The 21,894-nt window shown below is 38.6% G+C and overlaps 1 protein-coding gene and 1 long non-coding RNA gene across 10 annotated transcripts in view; one reads left to right on the top strand and one right to left on the bottom strand.

The window, feature by feature from the left end:
• Positions 1-1,971: 1,971 nt before the first annotated feature.
• On the bottom strand, positions 1,972-11,463 carry LOC131463024 (uncharacterized). 2 transcript variants are annotated; one of them, XR_009240932.1, is made up of 3 exons: positions 11,111-11,463; positions 4,529-4,660; positions 1,972-2,297 (listed from the first exon to the last, which is right to left on the bottom strand). It is a non-coding gene; the product is annotated as an uncharacterized LOC131463024 (long non-coding RNA). The 2 variants fall into 2 exon arrangements; XR_009240933.1 differs by lacking the exon at positions 1,972-2,297 and adding an exon at positions 3,553-4,109.
• Positions 11,464-13,089: 1,626 nt separating this feature from the next.
• dock10 (dedicator of cytokinesis 10) overlaps positions 13,090-21,894 on the top strand; it is a 68,060-nt gene continuing 59,255 nt past the window's right edge. For 6 of the 8 annotated variants that reach the window (XM_058633500.1, XM_058633503.1, XM_058633504.1 and 3 more), the window contains exon 1: positions 13,091-13,523. In XM_058633500.1, coding sequence (XP_058489483.1) covers positions 13,341-13,523 — 183 coding nt within the window. In that variant the 5' untranslated portion in view covers positions 13,091-13,340. Of the gene's footprint in view, positions 13,524-21,894 lie in introns of all 8 variants that reach the window. The other 2 variants (XM_058633508.1, XM_058633509.1) reach the window with 2 other exon arrangements.

Below are 21,894 nucleotides of genomic sequence, written 5' to 3' on the forward strand. Positions count from 1 at the left end.
TTTATTTTATCCAGAGCTGTTGTTGATAAATCTGTGTGTAACAAAGTGTCCACATCTGAGGAGGAGGAGGAGGAGGAGGAAGGACTCACCCTCTTCTCTTCCATGGAAACCTCTGGCTTTTGTTTGCACACAGGTTCAGGTGAATTTCAGGAATGGGACTCGCCCTCCTCCTCCTCCCCCTCCTCCTGCCGCTCCTCCCACTTCCTGTCAGAGAATGTGAAGAAAAACAGGACAAATATTGTTCATAACTCCTGCTGCAGGACCCCCCACTGAGGAAAACACTCAGAAACCAAACACTGGCCTCGCTCGGAGGAGGAGGAAGAGGAGGAAGAGGAGGAGGAGAGATTTGTGACAGCGGCCGCAGGAATCTACAGAGGGAGAGACAGACAAACACACACACACACACACACTGGTATTAAAGTGTGTAAACATAAATCTCGTTCTTACACTGAGTGGGTAAATATGAATTTTGAATGATTTCTTTATATTTTTACAGTTAAATGTTCACGTGTTTAGCTTCAGTCTGACTCTCTCTCACGCACACACACACGCACACACACACATCTTCTTCATCACCATCATCATCATCACTGGCAGATCCAGTCTCCTCTTCTTCATTAGGTCATTATTATTATTATTATTATTATTGTTGTTGTTGTTGTTGTTGTTGTTATGATGCTGGTTGTGACTGTTGCCGTCTGATCAGAGGCCGTTCACTCACTCACTCACTCACACACACACACACACACACTCACATGTTTGTGTCAGGACGTGATTTTTTTCCTCCTAATGTATTATTTTTGTATAAAATTGAAATCAATCCTAAATCATTATTTATACTTTCTGAGAAAATGTTGATATTTCAAGTAAAAGTTTCCTTTTTTCCCAAAAATGAAAGAATGTTGTGGTTTTATTTTTGTGTGACGACACTTTTATTTTATTTGATATAACTTATATATATATTCAGTTAACATGAAGACGTTCACCCGGTGGTGAAGTGGTTAGCACTGCTGCCCTGCACTGTTGTGTGTGTGTGTGTTCCAACTTTATCAACATACATTATTAATCAGTGACTAAATTAATCTGCAACTATTTTGGTAATCAATTTAAATGTTTATTTGAATAACTAAAACTAGGTTTTTTTCCCGCCTCTTGAATGTAAATAAATGTTTATTTATGTATACAGTATTTTAAAAGACCTGCAAGCTACTCAAAGTGATTCAAATAAAAAGAAAGAATAAAAACACACATAATAAAAAAAGCAGGAATAAAATCTACAACAAAACAATAAAATAAGAATGAATAAAATAATAAACAGAGGGAAAACATTCACTGTGTTACTGAATATGAAAAGCTAATCAGACTATGAATCACATGATCCAGGTCTGTTAGTCTGACTAAGTGCAGGAGTAATCGGACTATGAATCACATAATCCAGGTCTGTTAGTCTGACTAAGTGCAGGAGTAATCAGACTATGAATCACATTATCCAGGTCTGTTAGTCTGACTAAGTGCAGGAGTAATCAGACTATGAAACACATGATCCAGGTCTGTTAGTCTGACTAAGTGCAGGAGTAATCAGACTATGAATCACATGATCCAGGTCTGTTAGTCTGACTAAGTGCAGGAGTAATCAGACTATGAATCACATGATCCAGGTCTGTTAGTCTGACTAAGGACACGTTTACATGCTCTTTTTCAACTGCAGGATTCTGAAAAACCTTGTCGTATTCCACTGAAATTACCAAAAGCAAAAACTTTCCCTTGACTCCAAACTTTCACTGAAACAAGAACCTAATCTGGACTACTGTAGAGGGGCGGGGCTTGTGTGCTGAAGAATACTGATTGGTGGAACACATTTAGCAGCTGTTTAAGTCTGTTAAATCACTTAAGTAAAAGTCTTAAAGTTTATGACATTTATCAATAAATGACTTAAGTCATTTTCTGGATTGAGCCATGGTGGATCAGTGGTAGGGCGAGTTGTCTTTCCTGGCTCTGCTTCAGGCTGTTCAGATTATTTACTGAACTTTGAGGTCGGTGGAAACATAGACTACAGATTACGGGAAGGTAAATAAGAATAAAAACAAGACTTTTTTCATTCAGTGAGTGTTTTTTTCTGTGGTCACCTGACTCTGCCGTTTTCTCTCCCCGTGTTGACCTCTGACCTCCGCCACGGCGCCCCGCTGAGAGCGGCCTTGTAATCCACTGATGTTGCTCTATTTGGTTTTGAATGAGGCCTTTGATTTTCAGACGCAGGAAGCCTCCAAAGATCTGACGCCGCTCTTTGACTCTTTTGTCTGAAAGAAAGTGAAACACAGGCGGACTCATTAACATCTGTGAGAGACTGGAACTCAACACTAAACTCACTAAACAGCTCATTTCACCTCACACTGTGAACCGAGGCTTCAATACAAACTGACTCCATGAAAGAAGTCAGAGGATTTTATTCCACACAAATCACAGTTTATATTTGCCGACAAATTAGAGACAATAAATGTGATTGTTGTGCTTTTGTGACGCGAGTTAAATCAGGATCTTCTTCATTGTTTTTACATTACATTGCTTTTACATGTCTATGATAATCTGATTTTCATTATATAAAAGTCTGTTTTTTACTGCTTAACAAAAACAGCCTCACTATCAATCAGACACTGATTTAAATGTTCTTGTTTTGAGTAAAATAATAAGCTAAATTTTGCTTGGCTGTAAATCTGCAGACTGTAATGTTCCCTAAACAAAGTTGAACTTATCATAACTTAAGAAATCCCGTTATATAAGAAATATTAACCCTAACTCTAAACATTAGCAGATTATTTTTCTTTAAACTATTTAAATAAATAGGACTATTTGGCTTTTTTCTCGTCAGCCTTTGTTATAAAAACAGCTGTACCAGATACAAAAGCCAAATATTCCTAGATTTAAATTTTCTTGTTTTAAGAAAAATAAACTTTCCATTTTCATAAGCAAATTTTGCTCTGTAATACTTTCAGATTGTAATGTTCCTTAAAAAACTGTAAAAACAGACCAAAAACTAACAAAACTGGACAAAATCTAAAGAAAATTTAGGAAGTTTAAATATTTAGAGCTGAGAATTTGCACAAACAGCAAACTGTGACAGTGAATTTAGTCGTTTAAAGGAGCATTACAGTCTGAGAAGCTAGTTTTAAATATTTAAAGCTTAAAACAAGAACATTTTAAATCAATATAAGAATATTTGGCGAAAAAGTTCAGTGTCATTTTACAGTTTCACTTTACTCTTTTAAATTCAGTCTGATGGTGGAGTTACTGATCCTGAACACACACACTGACAGAGATATTTTACTTTCATTTACAGTTTTACCCGTTAGAAGAGAGCGGGTCATCAGTGAGAGGATTCTTCTAAAAACTCAGGCGATCGTCGACTCAGCACAAAACATTCACAATGATACGTCAACTTTAAAAAAAAAAAAACGCTCTATATTGATAACAAACGTGTTCTCTTTTGAATGAATTTATGATTTCTTATTGAAAAACTTTATTTTGATTTCACTCACAGTCACTCGTCATTCAGTGAAACATTACCACAATAAAAGTCCAGACAGATTTTTGTAAATGTGTTTATGTGGCGATGAAACTCAAATCTGCATCACAGTCTGGGTCCATGGCAACCTTTTGCAAAAACCTTGGTTTTAACATGGACACTGATTTAAAACTCCATAAACGGATACATTCTGTCGTGAAGTCCAGTTTTTTATCAGCTACGATTTTATCTGAAATCAAAACAGTATAGAACTGGTTTGATTTCAAAAGCTTTTAATGTGTGATTCATGCTTTTATTGGTCTGGACCGCTGTAATCTGCTGTACGCTGCTGTCAACCACAGGTCCTCCCCGTGTTCACAGTTAGTCCAAAATTCAGCATCTCGACGTAAACATGACCACATCACTCTCCACTGGCTTCTGTCGGTTTTAGGATTCATTTTAAAATGTTTCTGGTTGTTTGTAGTCTTGAATGGTTCGGCACCACATTATGTCTCAGACCTCTGAGAGTTGGATCCTCCCTCTAAGGCACGAGGTCTGCAGATCAGCTTCTCCTCGAAAACAAGGCAAAAAAGCAGCACTGGCACCTAAACTGTGGTATGAGACAAATCTCCTCTTAAAACTCACTTTTACTCTTTGGCTTTTAACACTGGTGTCTTTTAGTCTTTTTTATATCTTTTAATGTTAATGTAGAGGACAACACAGGGACCAGAGACACGAGGACAACGTGACGAGGGAGTGACACACGGGGACCAGAGACACGAGGACAACACGGGGACCAGGGACACGAGGACAACGTGACGAGGGAGCGACCCACGGGGACCAGAGACACAGAAGATGGAAGCTGTGTCCTCAGTGTGTCCTGAATGTGGCCGTGTGTTTAGCAGCCACAGAAGAAAGGACACGACATCGACTCCAGCTGAGGCCCAAAGGCTCAATGGATAGGACTACCCAGCAGGGGTCAAAGGTCAGGAGGGCTAAATGGTCACTGCGACCTGGGTTTACACCGACCTTTTCTGTGGAGCTACATACACATGTATGGAGCTGCTGTGACGGAGTCTTCCATCAACCGCTCGCATCAAGGAGGCTTCTGTTGTTGTTGTTGTCATCGTCATCACACACGTGCAGTACCTGCAGCGCCACCTACAGGGACACACGGACACGTAAGAGCTACAATGAATAATCATTTACTAATCAATTAGTATATTAATCTGCGACTGTTTTGATAATCCATTCATCAGTTTGAGTTTGTGTAATCGGTGAAAGTTTGAGTTTCATCAATTAACATAAAAAATAATCTACAGATAAGTGTATAATATAATAGTGTCATCAGCGTACACTGTAACTGTGTGGAGCAGCAACAAAGAAATCATTCAAACTGAATCATTTTGTGATTAACAAACACTGATCAATATTTTTTTTACACATTTTATGAACCAAACAAATGGATTAATGGAGAAATGAGTCGTTATTGATCCCACACTGGGTAAAATTCACTTGTTACAGAGGTCAACAAGTGACAAATGCAGAACGTGAAAAACTGTGTAGACAATAAAGTAAGACAAACAGAAGGTAAATAGAAATAGCACTACTTGAGTATATCAAGAAGTTTTTAAAAAGTATAAAAGTTAACATGTATATACAGCATATCTACACATTTAATGTACACATTTTAAAATGAAAATAAACAAAAAGAGACAAACGTCCACAGAATGTACTGAAACATTTGTATTTATGTTTAATTCCCTGACTCTAAACCCTTTCTGCTGCAGAGTCAGAAACTCACAAATCACCATTCTTTAGAATAATGTGTTTATTTATTATTTATGCAGATCATTTTATCATTAATATATTTTCCTATTCTATATTTACAGTTTACGACCTGCCTGGTTTTAAATGATCACTGTGTTTATGATTGTAACAGGTGTTTGTGTTTTACATGATTTGGCACTTTCCAAGTTTATAATGACAATAAAAGTGTATCTTTATGTTTGTGTCGAGTCCAATGATCAGAAAAGAGAAAAGGATTTAAATGTTGTGCTAATTTTACGTCTTGTGGAAAATGACTGGTTACATATTATATTATATATATATATATATATATATATATACACACTGTATATATATATATATATATTTTGTTATATTAGAGTTAAATACCAGCATCTGTCATGTCGTTATCTGACTGATCTGCACTCACTGACCTGTGAGAATTCATATGTACAAACATCAAATAAATGTATCATTGATGAATGAATATGATTTTATCATCCACTTTATCTATTTTTGATGAGCAAACCTCACAAAAACTGCTAAAAACATATTTTATTTCAAAGAAATGCAGTCAATAACATTATTGGGTGCAATTATTACATTTTCAAAGGATTCTTTTAAATGTTTGGCCAATAACTTATTACGTTATCGGCTCAAAACCTTTATTACATTATTGGTTGTTATAATATTAGTGTTGCTACAGGCGTCACAATCATTGACATTAAAAGTGTAAAGTTTTCACATGTAATGAACTTAAATGATTTATGTGATTTATCTTTTAAATAATGTGTTTGTAAAACACTGATGTGTAACAAACACAGTTAAACACAAATGTATTTGTTAATAAAAAATACTAAATCTTGTAAATTGACTTTTAAAATTCACTGTATTTAAATGAGCTGCTGTTTTTCTTTTTTCTTGAATGAATGAATGAATGAATGAATCCTGACAGAGTGAGTTGTCATGCTGATGTTCTGACGCTGGTGAATGATTTATGACGACGACAGTAAGAGACCTGGGTTAATGTTCACATTCTTCTCTGGAGGAGCTGCTCACACCACGATCCACATCCAGACCTCAGAGGAGACCACAGACACACACACACACACACAGACACACAGACACACACAGAGAGACACACACAGACACTAAAGAATAAAGACTAGAAGAATAAAAAGAAAAGTAAAAAAGGGAAACTGAAAATAATGTGTCTCCGTCATGTGTGTCTCTGTCCTGTGTGTGGACAGTGAATGGACATGAGTTGCAGTGAAGGTTGAGGACAGAGCTGGTGATGGACGATGTCTCGTCTCACTGCAGCTCATTAAGCTGTAAATCTTTGACAAAAGCAGTGAAGCTTCTCTCTGCTGTTTGAACACTGAAACAAAAACTCAATAATACTTTAGATTATAAACGTCTGATAAATGTCTAAAAACAGGACACATATCACATCTGAGGCGTCCAACATGGGACACATCACATCTGAGGCGTCCAACACGGGACACACATCACATCTGAGGCATCCAACACGGGACACATCACATCTGAGGCGTCCAACATGGGACACATCACATCTGAGGCGTCCAACACGGGACACACATCACATCTGAGGCATCCAACACGGGACACATATCACATCTGAGGCGTCCAATGCGGGACACATTATATCACATGTAAGGCGTCCAACGCGGGACACATTATATCACATTCGAGGCGTCCAACGCAGGACACATTGTATCACATCCGAGGCGTCCAACGCGGGACACATATCACATCTTAGGCGTCCAACACGGGACACATTATATCAAATCTGAGGCGTCCAACATGAGACACATTATATCGCATCTGAGGAGTCCAACACATGACACATTATATCACATCTGAGGCGTCTAACACGGGACACATTATATCACATCTGAGGCGTCCAACATGGGACACATTATATCACATCTGAGGCGTCCAACACATGACACATTACATAAATTATAAGCACTCATTTAAACTAATTTGTAAAGGTACCATGTGTAAAATTAAAGATGAATTATTAAGTATAAACTCAATGAAGGAATTGTTATTTTTCAGTCTCAGTCAGGAGCAGGTTCTTCTCTACAGAGGACATTTTAACCTCTGGTTTTTTTTTACAGTAGAACTGGAACTAACAAATATTTTCTATTCAACTTTGATTATCGTCCTGATTAAAAAATGCGGCGCAGGATAAAGTGGTAGATGATGACTGACACTGAAACTGATAATAAAAATATCAAAATAGTAGGCACTTATTTTAATCTTGATGAGACCAAGCTTCACTGATCAGGAAGTAATCAATAACATGTTGATTTTCTTTAATTATATTAGTGTTGAAGCCTCAAAATGTCTAAATTCTCTTAGAAATAAAAACTTTCCTCATCATTTCAATGGCAGACAATTGTCTTTACAAGTTTCTGTCAATTGTTTTCTCGATTAATGGAGAAACCTTAACCCAGTCAAACATAAAAGATATAAAATAGATATACAATTTTACTTTTAGTTTTTTATATTTTACATCTAATGAAAGTAAAGCAGAGTTCACAGAGATAAAAGAACCAGGTAACAAAAACACATTAAGTCCAACAAGTAAATACTTGCAGCTGCTGCCACCTTGTGGTGACAGACGCAACACAGATAAGGTTGATTAGTTTTTAATAAATGAAATCATTGATAAAACATTTGTTTTCTATCTTTTTGCACATTACAAACAGTCACAGTAACGGATGGATTTTTTTATTATCAAGAAAGTTATTAAATAATGGAATAATTGTTGTTTAAATCAGGGGTTTCACACTCAAATGACCTGAGGGTCAATGAACGTTTAGTCTGGTCATGAAGTCTGTCTTTAAAACGACAAATAAACAGGTTTTCACTATAAGATTAATTCAAGAAACAAGATTAAAATTGTATGAAAATATTCCACCATGATGTCGCTGTTACAGTATTCATAATAACAATAATAATGATAATACACAGGATGATTGATTTTAATCACAAGATCAAAATCAAAGTTTTTTTATACAGAATGATCTGTAGTTGAAAATAATAAAAATCAATTATGATGCAAATTAATGTATAAACAACAAAAAACAGACACTGAAAAAAGCTGCAACTTTGAGAACTCCTGATAAACATAAAAATAAACCCTGTTCATTTTGAATAATCTGCATTATCTTGGTTGTTGGCAACTAAAGTGTCCATTTTGACTTTACCTGTTAATGTTTTTCACTTTAATTGGTCCTTTGATTATTTGAACATCATAATTTCCCGGTTTGACAAACACTGATCAACATTTTTCAACATTTTCTGATATTTTATGAACTAAACAATAACTTGATTAATCTAGAAAGAATTTGAACGCATCACAGTTAAACAGAGCTTCAGTTAAAATCTACGTGTCCTACTGAAAAATATGTACTGAAGACATATACTGAAGACACACTGAAAACCTTCAGTTAAAATCTACGTGTCCCACTGAAAAACATGTACTGAAAACACATACTGAAGACAAACTGAAAACATGTACTGAAGACGCACTGAAAACCTTCTGTTAAAATCTACATGTCCCACTGAAAAACACATACTGAAAACAAACTGAAGACACACTGAAAACAAACTGAAGACATATAGTGAATACACACTGAAAACAGGTACTGAATACACACTGAAAAAACCTACTGAAGACAAACTGAAGACACACTGAAAACACGTACTGAAAACACATAAAACATGTACTGAAAAAACACTTTAGACAAACTGAAGACAAACTGAAAACACGTACTGAAGACACACTGAAGACAAACTGAAGACACGTAGTGAATACACATTGAAAACACATACTGAAGACACACTGAAAACCTTTAGTTAAAATCTATGTGTCCCACTGAAAAAAAAACACACAGAAAACACGTACTGAAAACACTAAAAACACGTACTGAAGACATGTAGTGAATACACACTGAAAACACGTACTGAAGACACGTAGTGAATACACATTGAAAACACGTACTGAAGACAAAATGAAGACACACTGGAAACACGTACTGAAGACACACTGAAGACACGTAGTGAATACACATAAAACATGCACTGAAAAAACACTTTAGACAAACTGAAGACACACTGAAAACACGTACTGAAGACACACTTAAAACATATACTGAAAACCCAATGAAAACACGTACTGAAAACACACTGAAAACCTTCAGTTAAAATCTAAAACGTCCCACTGAAAAACATGTACTGAAAACACGTACTGAAGACACACTGAAAACACGTACTGAATACACACTGAAGACACGTAGTGAATACACATTGAAAACACGTACTGAAGACACGCTGAAAACCCAATGAAAACACGTACTGAAAACCTTCAGTTAAAATCTAAAATGTCCCACTGAAAAACATGTACCGAAAACACGTACTGAAGACACACTGAAAACACGTACTGAATACACACTGAAGACACGTAGTGAATACACATTGAAAACACGTACTGAAGACAAACTGAAAACACGCTGAAAACCCAATGAAAACACGTACTGAAAACCTTCAGTTAAAATCTAAAATGTCCCACTGAAAAACATGTACTGAAGCCACACTGAAAACACGTACTGAATACACACTGAAGACACGTAGTGAATACACACTGAAAAAACCTACTGAAGACACACTGAAAACACATAAAACGTATACTGAAAAAACACTTTAGACAAACTGAAGACACACTGAAAACATGTACTGAAGACACACTGAAGACACGTAGTGAATACACATTGAAAACACGTACTGAAGACAAACTGAAGACACGCTGAAAACCCAATGAAAACACGTACTGAAAACCTTCAGTTAAAATCTAAAATGTCCCACTGAAAAACATGTACTGAAAACACGTACTGAAGCCACACTGAAAACACGTACTGAATACACACTGAAGACACGTAGTGAATACACACTGAAAAAACCTACTGAAGACACACTGAAAACACATAAAACATGTACTGAAAAAACACTTTAGACAAACTGAAGACACACTGAAAACATGTACTGAAGACACACTGAAGACACGTAGTGAATACACATTGAAAACATGTACTGAAAACACATACTGAAGACAAACTGAAGACACACTGAAAACCTTTAGTTAAAATCTACGTGTCCCACTGAAAAAAACCCCACTGAAAACACGTACTGAAAACACACTGAAAACCTTCAGTTAAAATCTAAAATGTCCCACTGAAAAACATGTACTGAAAACACGTACTGAAGAGACACTGAAAACTTTCAGTAAAAAACTACGTGTCCCACTGAAAAAAAAACATACCGAAAACCCGTCCTGAAAACACACTGAAAACCCGTCCTGAAAACACATACTGAAGACCCACTGAAAAGACAGGTGCCTCAAAAACTCCATTCATTTAAAGTTTTTACAAGAAAACTCAAACTCCACTCATTTAAAGTGTTTACAAGAAAACTTGACAATAAATTGATAACAAAAAACATGTTAGATTCAACTGATTATTCAGTGAACTTTGACTTTTTCATTCATACACAGAACTATACAACATCCATCTATATCAAATTAAAGTGCAGCATCTCAAATCCGCTCAGGGTGAATCATCTCACCAAACAAGACACAATAGATGCTCTTTGCTAGCTTTGCCCTTCAGGTTTTCGTTTTTATAAACGGTGAAATCATCTCATGGTTTTCTCACAGAAGATCTCTGATCTGCGAGTAAAACGTCTCAACAAACACAAAAACGATCTATGATCAGAAACTGGTTCATCTGCACTCACCTGTGTGTTCAACTGCAGTCTCGTAGACAAATCTCCCGTAGGTGTCTCCGCTTCTGTCGCCATTGGCTTTGATCGACAGCCATTTAAACTTCGAAATCGCGCTTTTTTTGGTCCTAGAATCTCATTGGCTGGACAAGGTTAACGTGACTGGGAGGCGGGACACGGAACCGGAAGTTTATTTTATTTTAGATAGCAAAACCTCAAAACGTATCAAAATATGAAAATTTGCACCAAATAAACGACGTTTTGTTATTCGAACGAGTTACGCGACATGTTTCAAAGCGTCGTGACTGTGGAATTCATGTGAAGAGATTATTTTAGCAGTTTACTTCCAGCTGCCGCTGCCGTTCGTTCCCCCTTGAAGTAGTCGCAGAGGCGGAACTAACTAGCGCAGCGCTTGTGATCCACACGGACTTAATAATGACATGCACTGTTCAAGAGAAGCGCCAAAAAACAACAACAAAACAAAAACAAAAGACAAATTAATGTAGAATAATGAAGAAAACTGTGAAATAAGAAGATTTAGCTTGATTATAAATAACGTTTACGTCATGTTTATTTACACATGAGGAAAAATATGTGACGTTAATATTACAGCTGTGATATATAAGTGTATGATTGAATGTAATTCAATGTTAAATATAAGCATAAGCAGTTATAACTTTAGATTCAGTGTGCACACAATACATTTACATTTATTATAGTAAATATGAATATACATACATTTTATAAATGTATTCATAAAGCACATTTAAAGAACAACAGTAAGTAAAATACATATTACATAATCAATAATAATCAGCCAATAATGATTATGATATTGTAATATTATTTTCAATGTTTCACTCGTGTGTATATTTGTGAAATATAAAGATGAATTTACAAAATAAATCAATCAATCATACGTAAACACACACACACACACACACACACACGAAGGTCAGTAATGAACGATCAGATCCAGAAGGGGGCAGTAATGTATCGTCACTGCAGGAAGAATAAAAACGAAGAGAGAACAAATGAACCAGCAGGTGTCGCTGTTGTCCTGCGTCTCTCTACTGTAATTTCTCCTCCATCTTCTGCTCGTGACAGGACTTTTGATGATGTGACATTTTCTCTCCGTTACATGATGAAACTGAAATATTATCATCAAATAAACTTGAATAGATGATTTTTATTGAGCTTAATATGAGTTTACACGCCCGTCACTGCTGAGTCTATTTTAATATGTTTATGAAACACGTTTTAATCTACATGTTGAATGAGGCTTCATAATCAATTTGCAGCAATTAATGACCAACGTTAAGCTGGTCAAGAGAGGATATGTGATAGAAATGGTTTCAAAATAAAAGCATCACAGTCTATAGTTTCCATTTCTCTCAGTAAATCATCTCTAATATGTTTACAGATGATAACAAATGCTGCTGCGAGGATGTGAACCAGATTCAACATAAGGTTTCACACACAGTTATTAAACTGGCTCCTCATCATTCAGAGAAAACACTCAGGGATAATGAAAACAGAAATGTGTGTGAAGGTCGTAAAATCCTCCACAAGGGCTCGTCATCATCTGAGACATCATAAAACAAAAAGTTAAAATGCCTAAGAAACAATGTAACACATAATAACTGTGTTTTATGTTCAAGAAAGATAACGTTATAAAATTTAAAATATGTTATCACAGTGAAAATGACGGTATTGTTAATAAAAGTAGTAGTAATAACATAAGTAGTTGTAGTAGATAGTAGTTGTAGTAGTAGAAGTAATGGTGGTCGTAGTATAAGTGGAAGTAGTAGTAGTAGAAATAGTAGAAATGATAGTAATAGAGGTAGTAATCATAGAATCAGTAGTAGAAGTAATAGTAGTAGTTATAGTAGTGTAGCGCGTGAGCGGTACTTTATTCTGAAAGTCAGAGGCGGATGTAGTTCATTATTCAGCTGTAGTGATGTATGTGGCTGCGCTATGTGCGCAGGCATCATCATCATCATCTTCATCATCTTCATCTTCCTCCTCCTGCTGCTGCTGCTCTACACACTCACTGTGTGTGTGTGTGTGAGTGAGTGAGTGAGTGTGTGTTTATGTGTGCGTAAACACGGCTCTGCCGGCGGCTCATGGTCGGACAGAGGACCAGGACCAGGACTAGGACCAGGACCAGGACCAGGCGTGGATGCAGCGGCAGCAGAGACAGAGACACACAGGATCAGGCTGAATCGTGCGCTCACATGTGGAGATGGCAACAGCAGCAGCAGCAGCAGCGGCGGCGGCGGCAGCTTCATCTTCATCATCTTCATCATCATCATCATCAGCAGCAGCAGAGTCGACCCGCAGATTCACCAAGAACCTGCTGAAACCAGGCAGCGCGGCGGAGATGAGACAGACGGCGAGTAACGCAGTCAGACAGTCCGCACTGACGGTGAGTGAGGGAGTGAATGAATGAGTGAGTGAGTGAGTGAGTCCTCTACAGTGTCTGTCTCTATAACACTAACACTATCATCATCATCATCACCTGTGGGCCCTGGACTCTCTGTGTGTGTGTGTGTGTGTGTGTGTCTGTCTCACACACAGAGAGACAGACAGACAGACAGACAGACACAGAGTGTGTGTATCATGTCCTCTTCTTCTCTGTGGGCTGGACTTTCCTGTTCCTCACAGTGAATGAAATGATGCAGCGGTTGAGGGTCAGTACAATCAGCAGCAGCAGCAGCAGCAGCAGCAGAGGAAGATGGAGGGAAACACGCACACACACACACACACACGCACGCACGCACGCACGCACACACACACACACACACACGCTGTTCTAATGTTGATTTAGGAGCTGTTTTTATGATCACACTATTTTAAATATGGTGAAATGTGAGAGGGAGGCTCTGGTGGGCGTGTCCCGTCTCATAATGAGAAGCTGTGATTGACACATGGAGATAAAGATAGTGGTGGGAGGGGTCAGTCAGGACACACCCACACACCCACAAATACAAACACTGTATTTGATATTATGACACTCGTGTTTTACAGTGTTTGATGGTGAATGAAGAAAATCCTTTTGTTTTTCTAACATTTGTGACATTTATTTTAACATTGCTACTATTTAGTAACACTTTGTCAGTAATGTCTTGTAACATTAGCAACATTCGTTTGTAATGTTACATTTTCTGATATAAAATCTACTTTTAGAAGTAAAAGTATTAATGTGTGAAAACTGTAAAACTAGAAAAGCTCGATATAAATACAGACCATAATACCAACCAAGGTAGTTAGAGGAAATGTAGTGGAGTAAAAGTATATAATATCATAATATACATAACAAAGTCAAGTACACATACTTCAGTACAGTAATAAAGTATTTGTACAACACTGCTTTAATGTTTATTTAACTCTGAAACAATGAAACAGCAGCAGCAGCAGCAGCAGCAGCATCAGCAGCAGTGAGACAGAAAACTGTGATGTTTCATTATAAACGCCATGGTTTTATTTTTGTTTTGAAGAACTGACGCCAGGTTTGTTTGTGATGTCGTGACAGAAACAGAACACAAACAGCGTGTTATTGATTCTTTTATTGGTTTTATATATGGATGATGATGAGTCACCTTGTGTTGTTATGATGAAGGACAAACACTGTTGTTTCACTGCAGTCAGCAGCGTCCGTGCTTTGCCTAAAAGCACTTCAGCAGAAAAGACTCTGCTGAGTTTGTGCTTTTCAAGTAAATACAGAGAATGTGCTCATCTGTGTTTCAGAATAAAACGTCAGGAAACATTGATATAAGTTTGTTTCAAGACTTTGTCACCGAGGCTGTTTATAAAATCACACTTTGATTTCAAACAAGCAAAACTGTCTTTATATCAGAAATAATCAGACATTTAAGTGAAGTAAGAACTTTAAAAACATAAAGTTGATTTTATTTCACATATTTGTTTCTAATAACTGTAAAAGTGCTTTTTTACTTTGTCTTTTCTGCATTTGATTAAAAAAAAAAGATAATTCAGGACATCAATTCTATGGTGATTCACAGCTGTGGTTTTTCAATGAAATGAAAATGACGTTGTGACAAAATCTATAAATATTAATGTAAAGTCATTATGTATCTGCGTGTGTGTGTGTGTGTGTGTGTGAGTCTTTGTTGGTCAGTCACAGTCTGATGCTTCAGCATTCAGTGAAGCCAGAGATTCTCTCTCTCTTCACTGACCCTCCTCTTCCTCTTTTTCCTCCTCCTCCTCCTCCTCACTACCTGATTAGTTTCTGCACATGTGCGAAGTATGACGACTTTGTGTCGTAAAAATGTTCGTCAGGTTCATATCAAATATTTCAGTATTTCTGTGATTATTCCCACAAATGAAATACAAGTTTTCACATAGTTTCAAAGTACCATTTCTTATCAAATTAAATAAACGTTTTTAGGATAATTTTGGCTTTAGTATTCTGATGAAATAAAATACACATATTTATGATATCATTTGCATTAGTATTTACACGTATTTATATGTTGTATTTGGTTTCATTAGTGTAACAATCACTCAGCTAATCTGACATAGCACCACTTCCATTCAACCTGGCTTTCAAAATAAGAGCCACTGACTTCAGCTTTTTTTTTACTTCCTGTTTAAATCTTTGGCCATAACACGTGTCAGTAAAAAATATGGAAGTCTGTTTCTGCCACTTGGAAAAATACCCAAGTCATTATTATGAGAAACTATAGCATATTTACGAGCTGCTAAGTCATAATAATGAGATACTCTTTCAAAAGTATGACTTTGTATCTCAAGTATGAGAGAGTTTCTCAAAATCACGACTTATTAATATATATTTTACTGTTCACGTGGCAGAGTTAGAGTTTAGAGAGGTTATTATTCTTATATGTTTAGTTTTTACTGACACTTTTCCTCTGCGTGTCTCTGTGTGCGTGTGTGTCTGTGTGTGTGTCTCTGTGTGTTTGTGTGTGTCTGTGTGTGTGTGTGCGTGTCTGTGTGTGTGTGTAGAGTAAAAACATAAGTCGTTCTCTGTGTTCCTCTCTCTGTGAAAGTCATCAGTGTCTCACGGTTCTGCTGAGTTTCACCTTTCCTCAAATATGCACAGAGTGTAGAAGAACACGCAGAGAATCAGGCAGAGGACAGAGAACAGCTCATTATATGGCAGTCAGTCTGCTGGTGGATATAGAGAAAAGCTCACTATTTGGCAGTCAGCCTGTTGTATGATATAGATTGCAGCTCATTATTTTGCAGGCATTCCATTGGTCATGTATAGAATTTGGTAGTCAATATGTTGCTAGATATAAGGAAAAGCTCATTATTTGGCAGGCAATCTCTTGGTGGACATAGAGAACAGCTCACTATTTGGCAGGCAATCTCTTGGTGGACATAGAGAACAGTCTGATGCTGGATTTATAGAACAGCTCACTATTTGGCAAGCGGCTTGTCTTTCAGCTTCTCCCTTCAGGGAGAGAGAGCGCTGTAAACTTTATTCCCAGATAAACCCAAACACATGACCCAGGCTCCTGTATCATAATCTGTGTCATTTTACCAGATTATTGTCAACCGACATTCTTACAGAGAGGGTGTGTGTGTGTTTATCCTGACTCTCAGTAACAGTGAGCAGCATTATTGTGGAGACACAAGAGTCATTCTTGTTGTGACTGTGATTCCCTGCTGAGATGAACCACATGTCGTACTGAGCCACATTAAGCACACAGTCAGAGAGCGCTCCCTCTGGACCTCAGTCTGTCCACAGTCTGTCCACTCTTTGGTCTGATATTATCTCAGAATGTCCTGATGGAGGCTTCATGCTTGTTTACATGCTGATTGTTTTTGCTGCTCAGTCACAGTCTGCAGGATTAACCCGTGTTTGTCGTCGACTCACTAAACATCCATGTAACACATCATGTTCTTTCCTGAAGCAACAGTTGAACATGTTCATTGTTAACAATGAAAAACAGAAACTAGGGACACAAGAAATCCTGCACTTTTAACTTTTCACATTAACGTTTTGTCTTCTTCAGTTAGACAGATATCGTGATATTATTGGTATCATGGACCATGTATCGCGTATCGTATCGTGAGGTGATTTTCACCCCTAGTATGGTACGCTTTAAACCAAAGGAATAGAATCAAAACAACCGGACATAACCGATCCATTCTTTGAAGCCGTACCAGAGGAAAATGGTATGGTACGGTCAGGGCGGAGCTAGACAGGCTCCACCCACAAAAGCCAGCTGGTTGTGCGACGGAAAAACAATGGTTGTAAATATTCCGTAGAAGTTGAGGCAAACGTCCTCCGTGACTTTGTCTTGTTGAGACAAGAGGCCACAAATCGCCTACCAAGCCTGATCCAGGACTTTACCATCCCATACTGGACCAAACTGAACCAAACTAGACCAAACTGAACCAAACTGGACCAAACTGAACCAAACTGGACCAAACTGGACCCAAACTGGACCAAACTGAACCAAACTAGACCAAACTGAACCAGACTGGACCAAACTGGATCAAACTGGACCCAAACTGGACCAAACTGAACCAAACTGAACCAAACTGGACCCAAACTGGACCCAAACTGGACCAAACTGAACCAAACTAGACCAGACTGGACCAAACTGGATCAAACTGGACCCATACTGAACCAAACTGAACCAAACTGAACCAAACTGGACCAAACTGAACCAAACTGTACCAAACTGGACAAAACTGAACCAAACTGGACCAAACTGAACCAAACTGTACCAAACTGGACAAACTGAACCAAACTAGACCAAACTAGACCAAACTGAACCAAACTGGACCAAACTGGACCAAACTGAACCAAACTGAACCAAAATGGACCCAAACTGGACCACACTGAACCAAACTAGACCAAACTGCAAACTGAACCAGACTGGACCAAACTGGACCCATACTGAACAAAACTGTACCAAACTGTACCAAACTGGACCAAACTGAACCAAACTAGACCAAACTGCAAACTGAACCAGACTGGACCAAACTGGACGCATACTGAACCAAACTGTACCAAACCGGACCAAACTGGACCAAACTGGACCAAACTGAACCAAACTAGACCAAACTGAACCAAACGGAACCGTAGGATGATGTGAACACAGCATTAGTCCAGTGCAGTGAGAAGCAGAACATTGTGGATTTACTGTGTGACACTGATGTAAAATACATGCGACTTAAACATGAAAAAGCCTCTTCTCTGACGCTTTAGTAACAATGTGGTTCATGATCCTGCTCCTGGTCTCCTGAGGCAGAGGCCACAGAGTGGGTCTGAGTGTGTTTCTTGGCTTTAGCGTTACAAAGTCAACACACACACACACACACACACGGGTCAGACTCGGGTGAAAGTGTGTTTCCTCTTGTTTTATGTGAACTAAAGTTTAGAGTGAATGTTAAGTATTGAAAGAGTTGATGATCATCTGTCTTGTTTTCCACGTTACTTCATGTCCAGCGGTTATAAAACACATGTCACTTAATTGTGTGAAAGAATGCAATGAAGATAAGATATTTATCTCCATCTGTCAACAATCTCCTCCCCTCTTTCTCTTCTTCTCCTCCTGTTCCTCTCCTCATGTTCTCCTCTGTTGGTGGATATTGATAAAAGCCCATTATTTGGCAGTCAGTTTCTTTGTGGCTCTATAGAACAGCTCATTATTTTGCAGGTGTCCTGTTGGAGGATATAGGTAACAGCTCATTATTTGGCAGTCAGCATCTTTCATTGATGTATAGAACAACTTCATCTCAGCAGTTATATCTCGACGTGACCGCAGCGAGCTGCTGCTGCTCTGTTTCCAGAGATTTGTCGTCGGTGTCGTGTTAATCTGTCGCCGTCAGCTCGTTAATCCGGCTAATATTCCCTTCTCATGTGAGTCAGTCAAACTGATAAGGATGAAAATTAATTGTTCCAGAGAAGAAGAGGGGGGAAAAAAACGGGTCAGATTACCAGTAATTACTCTCTCTCCACTGTGTCTGTGTTACCACGGCAACAGGGAAAGGTCACTTACAATGGAATTTTGAACAGGAAGCACTTCTATCACTCCACACATTCTCTGCTTCCTACCCTCCAGTGTTTTCTCTCCTCTCATTTTCATCTCCTCTGCGTCTGGAAACATTTCACACACAAATTCATTTGCTGAGATTATAATTCATCTTTTAATTACCCGCCCACTCCATTTTCACCACCTCCTTTGTTATTTGTCTTTTTTATTTATGCTTCATTCTTGAGATTAGACGACAGACTGAAGCTGTTCAAGTCTGAACTGATGCCGACACTTACAGCCACAGATCTCATATCAGCGCAGGAGCTGCAGGAGCTGTAGGAGCTGTAGAGGCTGCAGGAGTGGTAGAGACTGCAGAGACTGTAGGAGCTGTAGAGACTGCAGGAGCTGTAGGAGCTGTAGAGGTTGCAGGAGCTACAGGAGCTGTAGAGGCTGCAGGAGCTGTAGGAGCTGTAGAGGTTGCAGGAGCTACAGGAGCTGTAGAGGCTGCAGGAGTGGTAGAGACTGCAGAGACTGTAGGAGCTGTAGAGGCTGCAGGAGTTGTAGGAGCTGTAGAGGCTGCAGGAGCTACAGGAGCTGTAGAGGCTGCAGGAGCTGTAGAGGCTGTAGGAGCCACAGGAGGAGCCAGAGTCAGGATTATAATTAGAGTAGAGCAGTCACCAGGTTTCAGTCGTATCATGTGAGAAAGATAAACTGTAAATGAAGGAGGAGGAGGAGAGAGATTGAGAGAGATTCAGATTCTGTTTCCTCCCACAGGAGTTTGTGTTAATGCTCGACTGCAGATCACTTATTTATTCTCTCATAAACACTTTTTCCTGTCTCACATTAAATACTGTCTCCCGTCTGTTGATGATAATCTCTTAAAAAAGGGAAACAAACACATGTATTGTGTATTTTTCTTAAAAACAACAGAATGTCTTCCTCACGTCCTCTCAGTGCTGTTCATCATTCACTGTAAAAAAATATACCATTGATGGTAAATTAGGTTTTTGTCTTTTATTCTAGCAAAAGTTTTATATTTGCTCATGTAATGATGTCTCATTAGCATGAAGCAGCTCAGTTTGATGTGTGTCTGTGTGTGTGTGTGTGTGTGTGCGTTGTCGTTATTCTGATAAAACTTGTTTTTTTGGAAATCTTACAACAAAAACCAGTGGAATTATTAAATTTTCCTGAGCAAGTTAACATTTTCAAATCTAAATTTACATTTTCATCGTCATATTTTACATCCATGACACAGTGAATATGCATCTGAAGCTTATGTGAAAAATGAAATCACAATATCAGAGAGAATGGATTCTATTGTTCTGACCTAAAGTAAAAATATTAACCACAATAAAGACAAAGTCATCAAACATGATGTGAATCGTTCAGATAAATCAGTAAATCAATCATCTAATGTGGAAATGATCGGTCTGTGGCTCTCAGGACCAAGTGTTGTCACGTCGCCACGGTAACATCGTTTTTCATGAAGTCATTATATTCACTGTCAATCATCCAAAGCATGTTTTTAGTGACGTCAACAAATCTGAGGTGGATACGACACTTGCTGTAAAATACGTTGTTTTCATTCACCACCAGGGGGCGAGTTTTTTATAAAGGTAATAATAAAAAGCAGGTAATAATAAAAACAGGCTTAAACACAGAGTGTCTTGGAGCAGGATGTCACACCGGCAGGCGAACACCAGGAAGGGTTAAGGCAGAGATCGTGGTCAGAGACAGAAAGCTGAAGAGTTTACCGGGAGAACGACAAAGCAGGTCAGTCAGGGGTCAGTCAGGGTCGGCAACGGGAGATTAATCCACGGGAGAACGCTGGAGAGTCTCGCATGGAAGCTCAGAACAATCATGCAGTGTGTGTGTGTGTGTGTGTGTGAACCAGAGAGGCTTCAACAGTGGCTTCATTACTGATGACGAGCACCTGAGTGCACAGGTGAACACAGCTGGCTGATGGGGGGGAGTGGCCAGCAGAACATCATTATTTTAACTCATTTAAATCCTTTCACTTTCATTTGACACACTTTAAACTCCAACACGAGACGCACACGCACCGTCGTCTTCATCGTGTGGTTTTTTTCCCTCCTCCTCCTCCTGAATTCACCCTCTCAGAACCTGCTCGCTCAGCGTTTTCCTTCACAATCAGCTGGATGACACACACACACACACACACACACACACACACACGTGTCGTTGTTGCTGTGAGTGAGACGAGTGAATGAGAGCAGGATGAGAGGGGATGAATGGATGAATGGATGAATGGCTCTTTGACGTTTGTTGTGACAGAGACTCAGTCGTACTCGGCTGTGTCTCGCTCCGTTCTCTACATGACTCACTGAGAGAGGACACTGTTACTGCTGCTGCTCGGTGACATCACTGCTGCTCAGTGATGTCACTGCCGCTCGGTGATGTCACTGCCACTCAGTGATGTCACTGCTGCTGCTCAGTGATGTCACTGCTGCTGCTGACGTGTTCTTATTCTGTTGAATTTTAAACTTAAATAGCAGCAAAATCAGAAGAATTGTCTTGTGTTGATTTTTACACTCTGTGTGCGTGTGTGTGTGTGTGTGTGTGTGTGTGTGTGTGTGGTCACATGACAGGAGTGAGCTCCATGCATGTTCTGCTCTTGTTCTTTTACAATAAGCTCTTATGAAAAGAGTGAGTGAGTGAGTGAGTGAGTGAGTGAACTGCTGCGTTTGTTCACACTGACATGTACTGTAAAACTCTGTTCATCCATCCATCATCCATCATCCACTCATCCGTTCTCTTTCAGACTCTCTTCACAGTCCACTTCACATACTGGACTAAGAA

The sequence above is a fragment of the Solea solea genome, chromosome 7 (genome assembly GCF_958295425.1).
Source record: "Solea solea chromosome 7, fSolSol10.1, whole genome shotgun sequence".
Classification (NCBI taxonomy): domain Eukaryota; kingdom Metazoa; phylum Chordata; class Actinopteri; order Pleuronectiformes; family Soleidae; genus Solea; species Solea solea.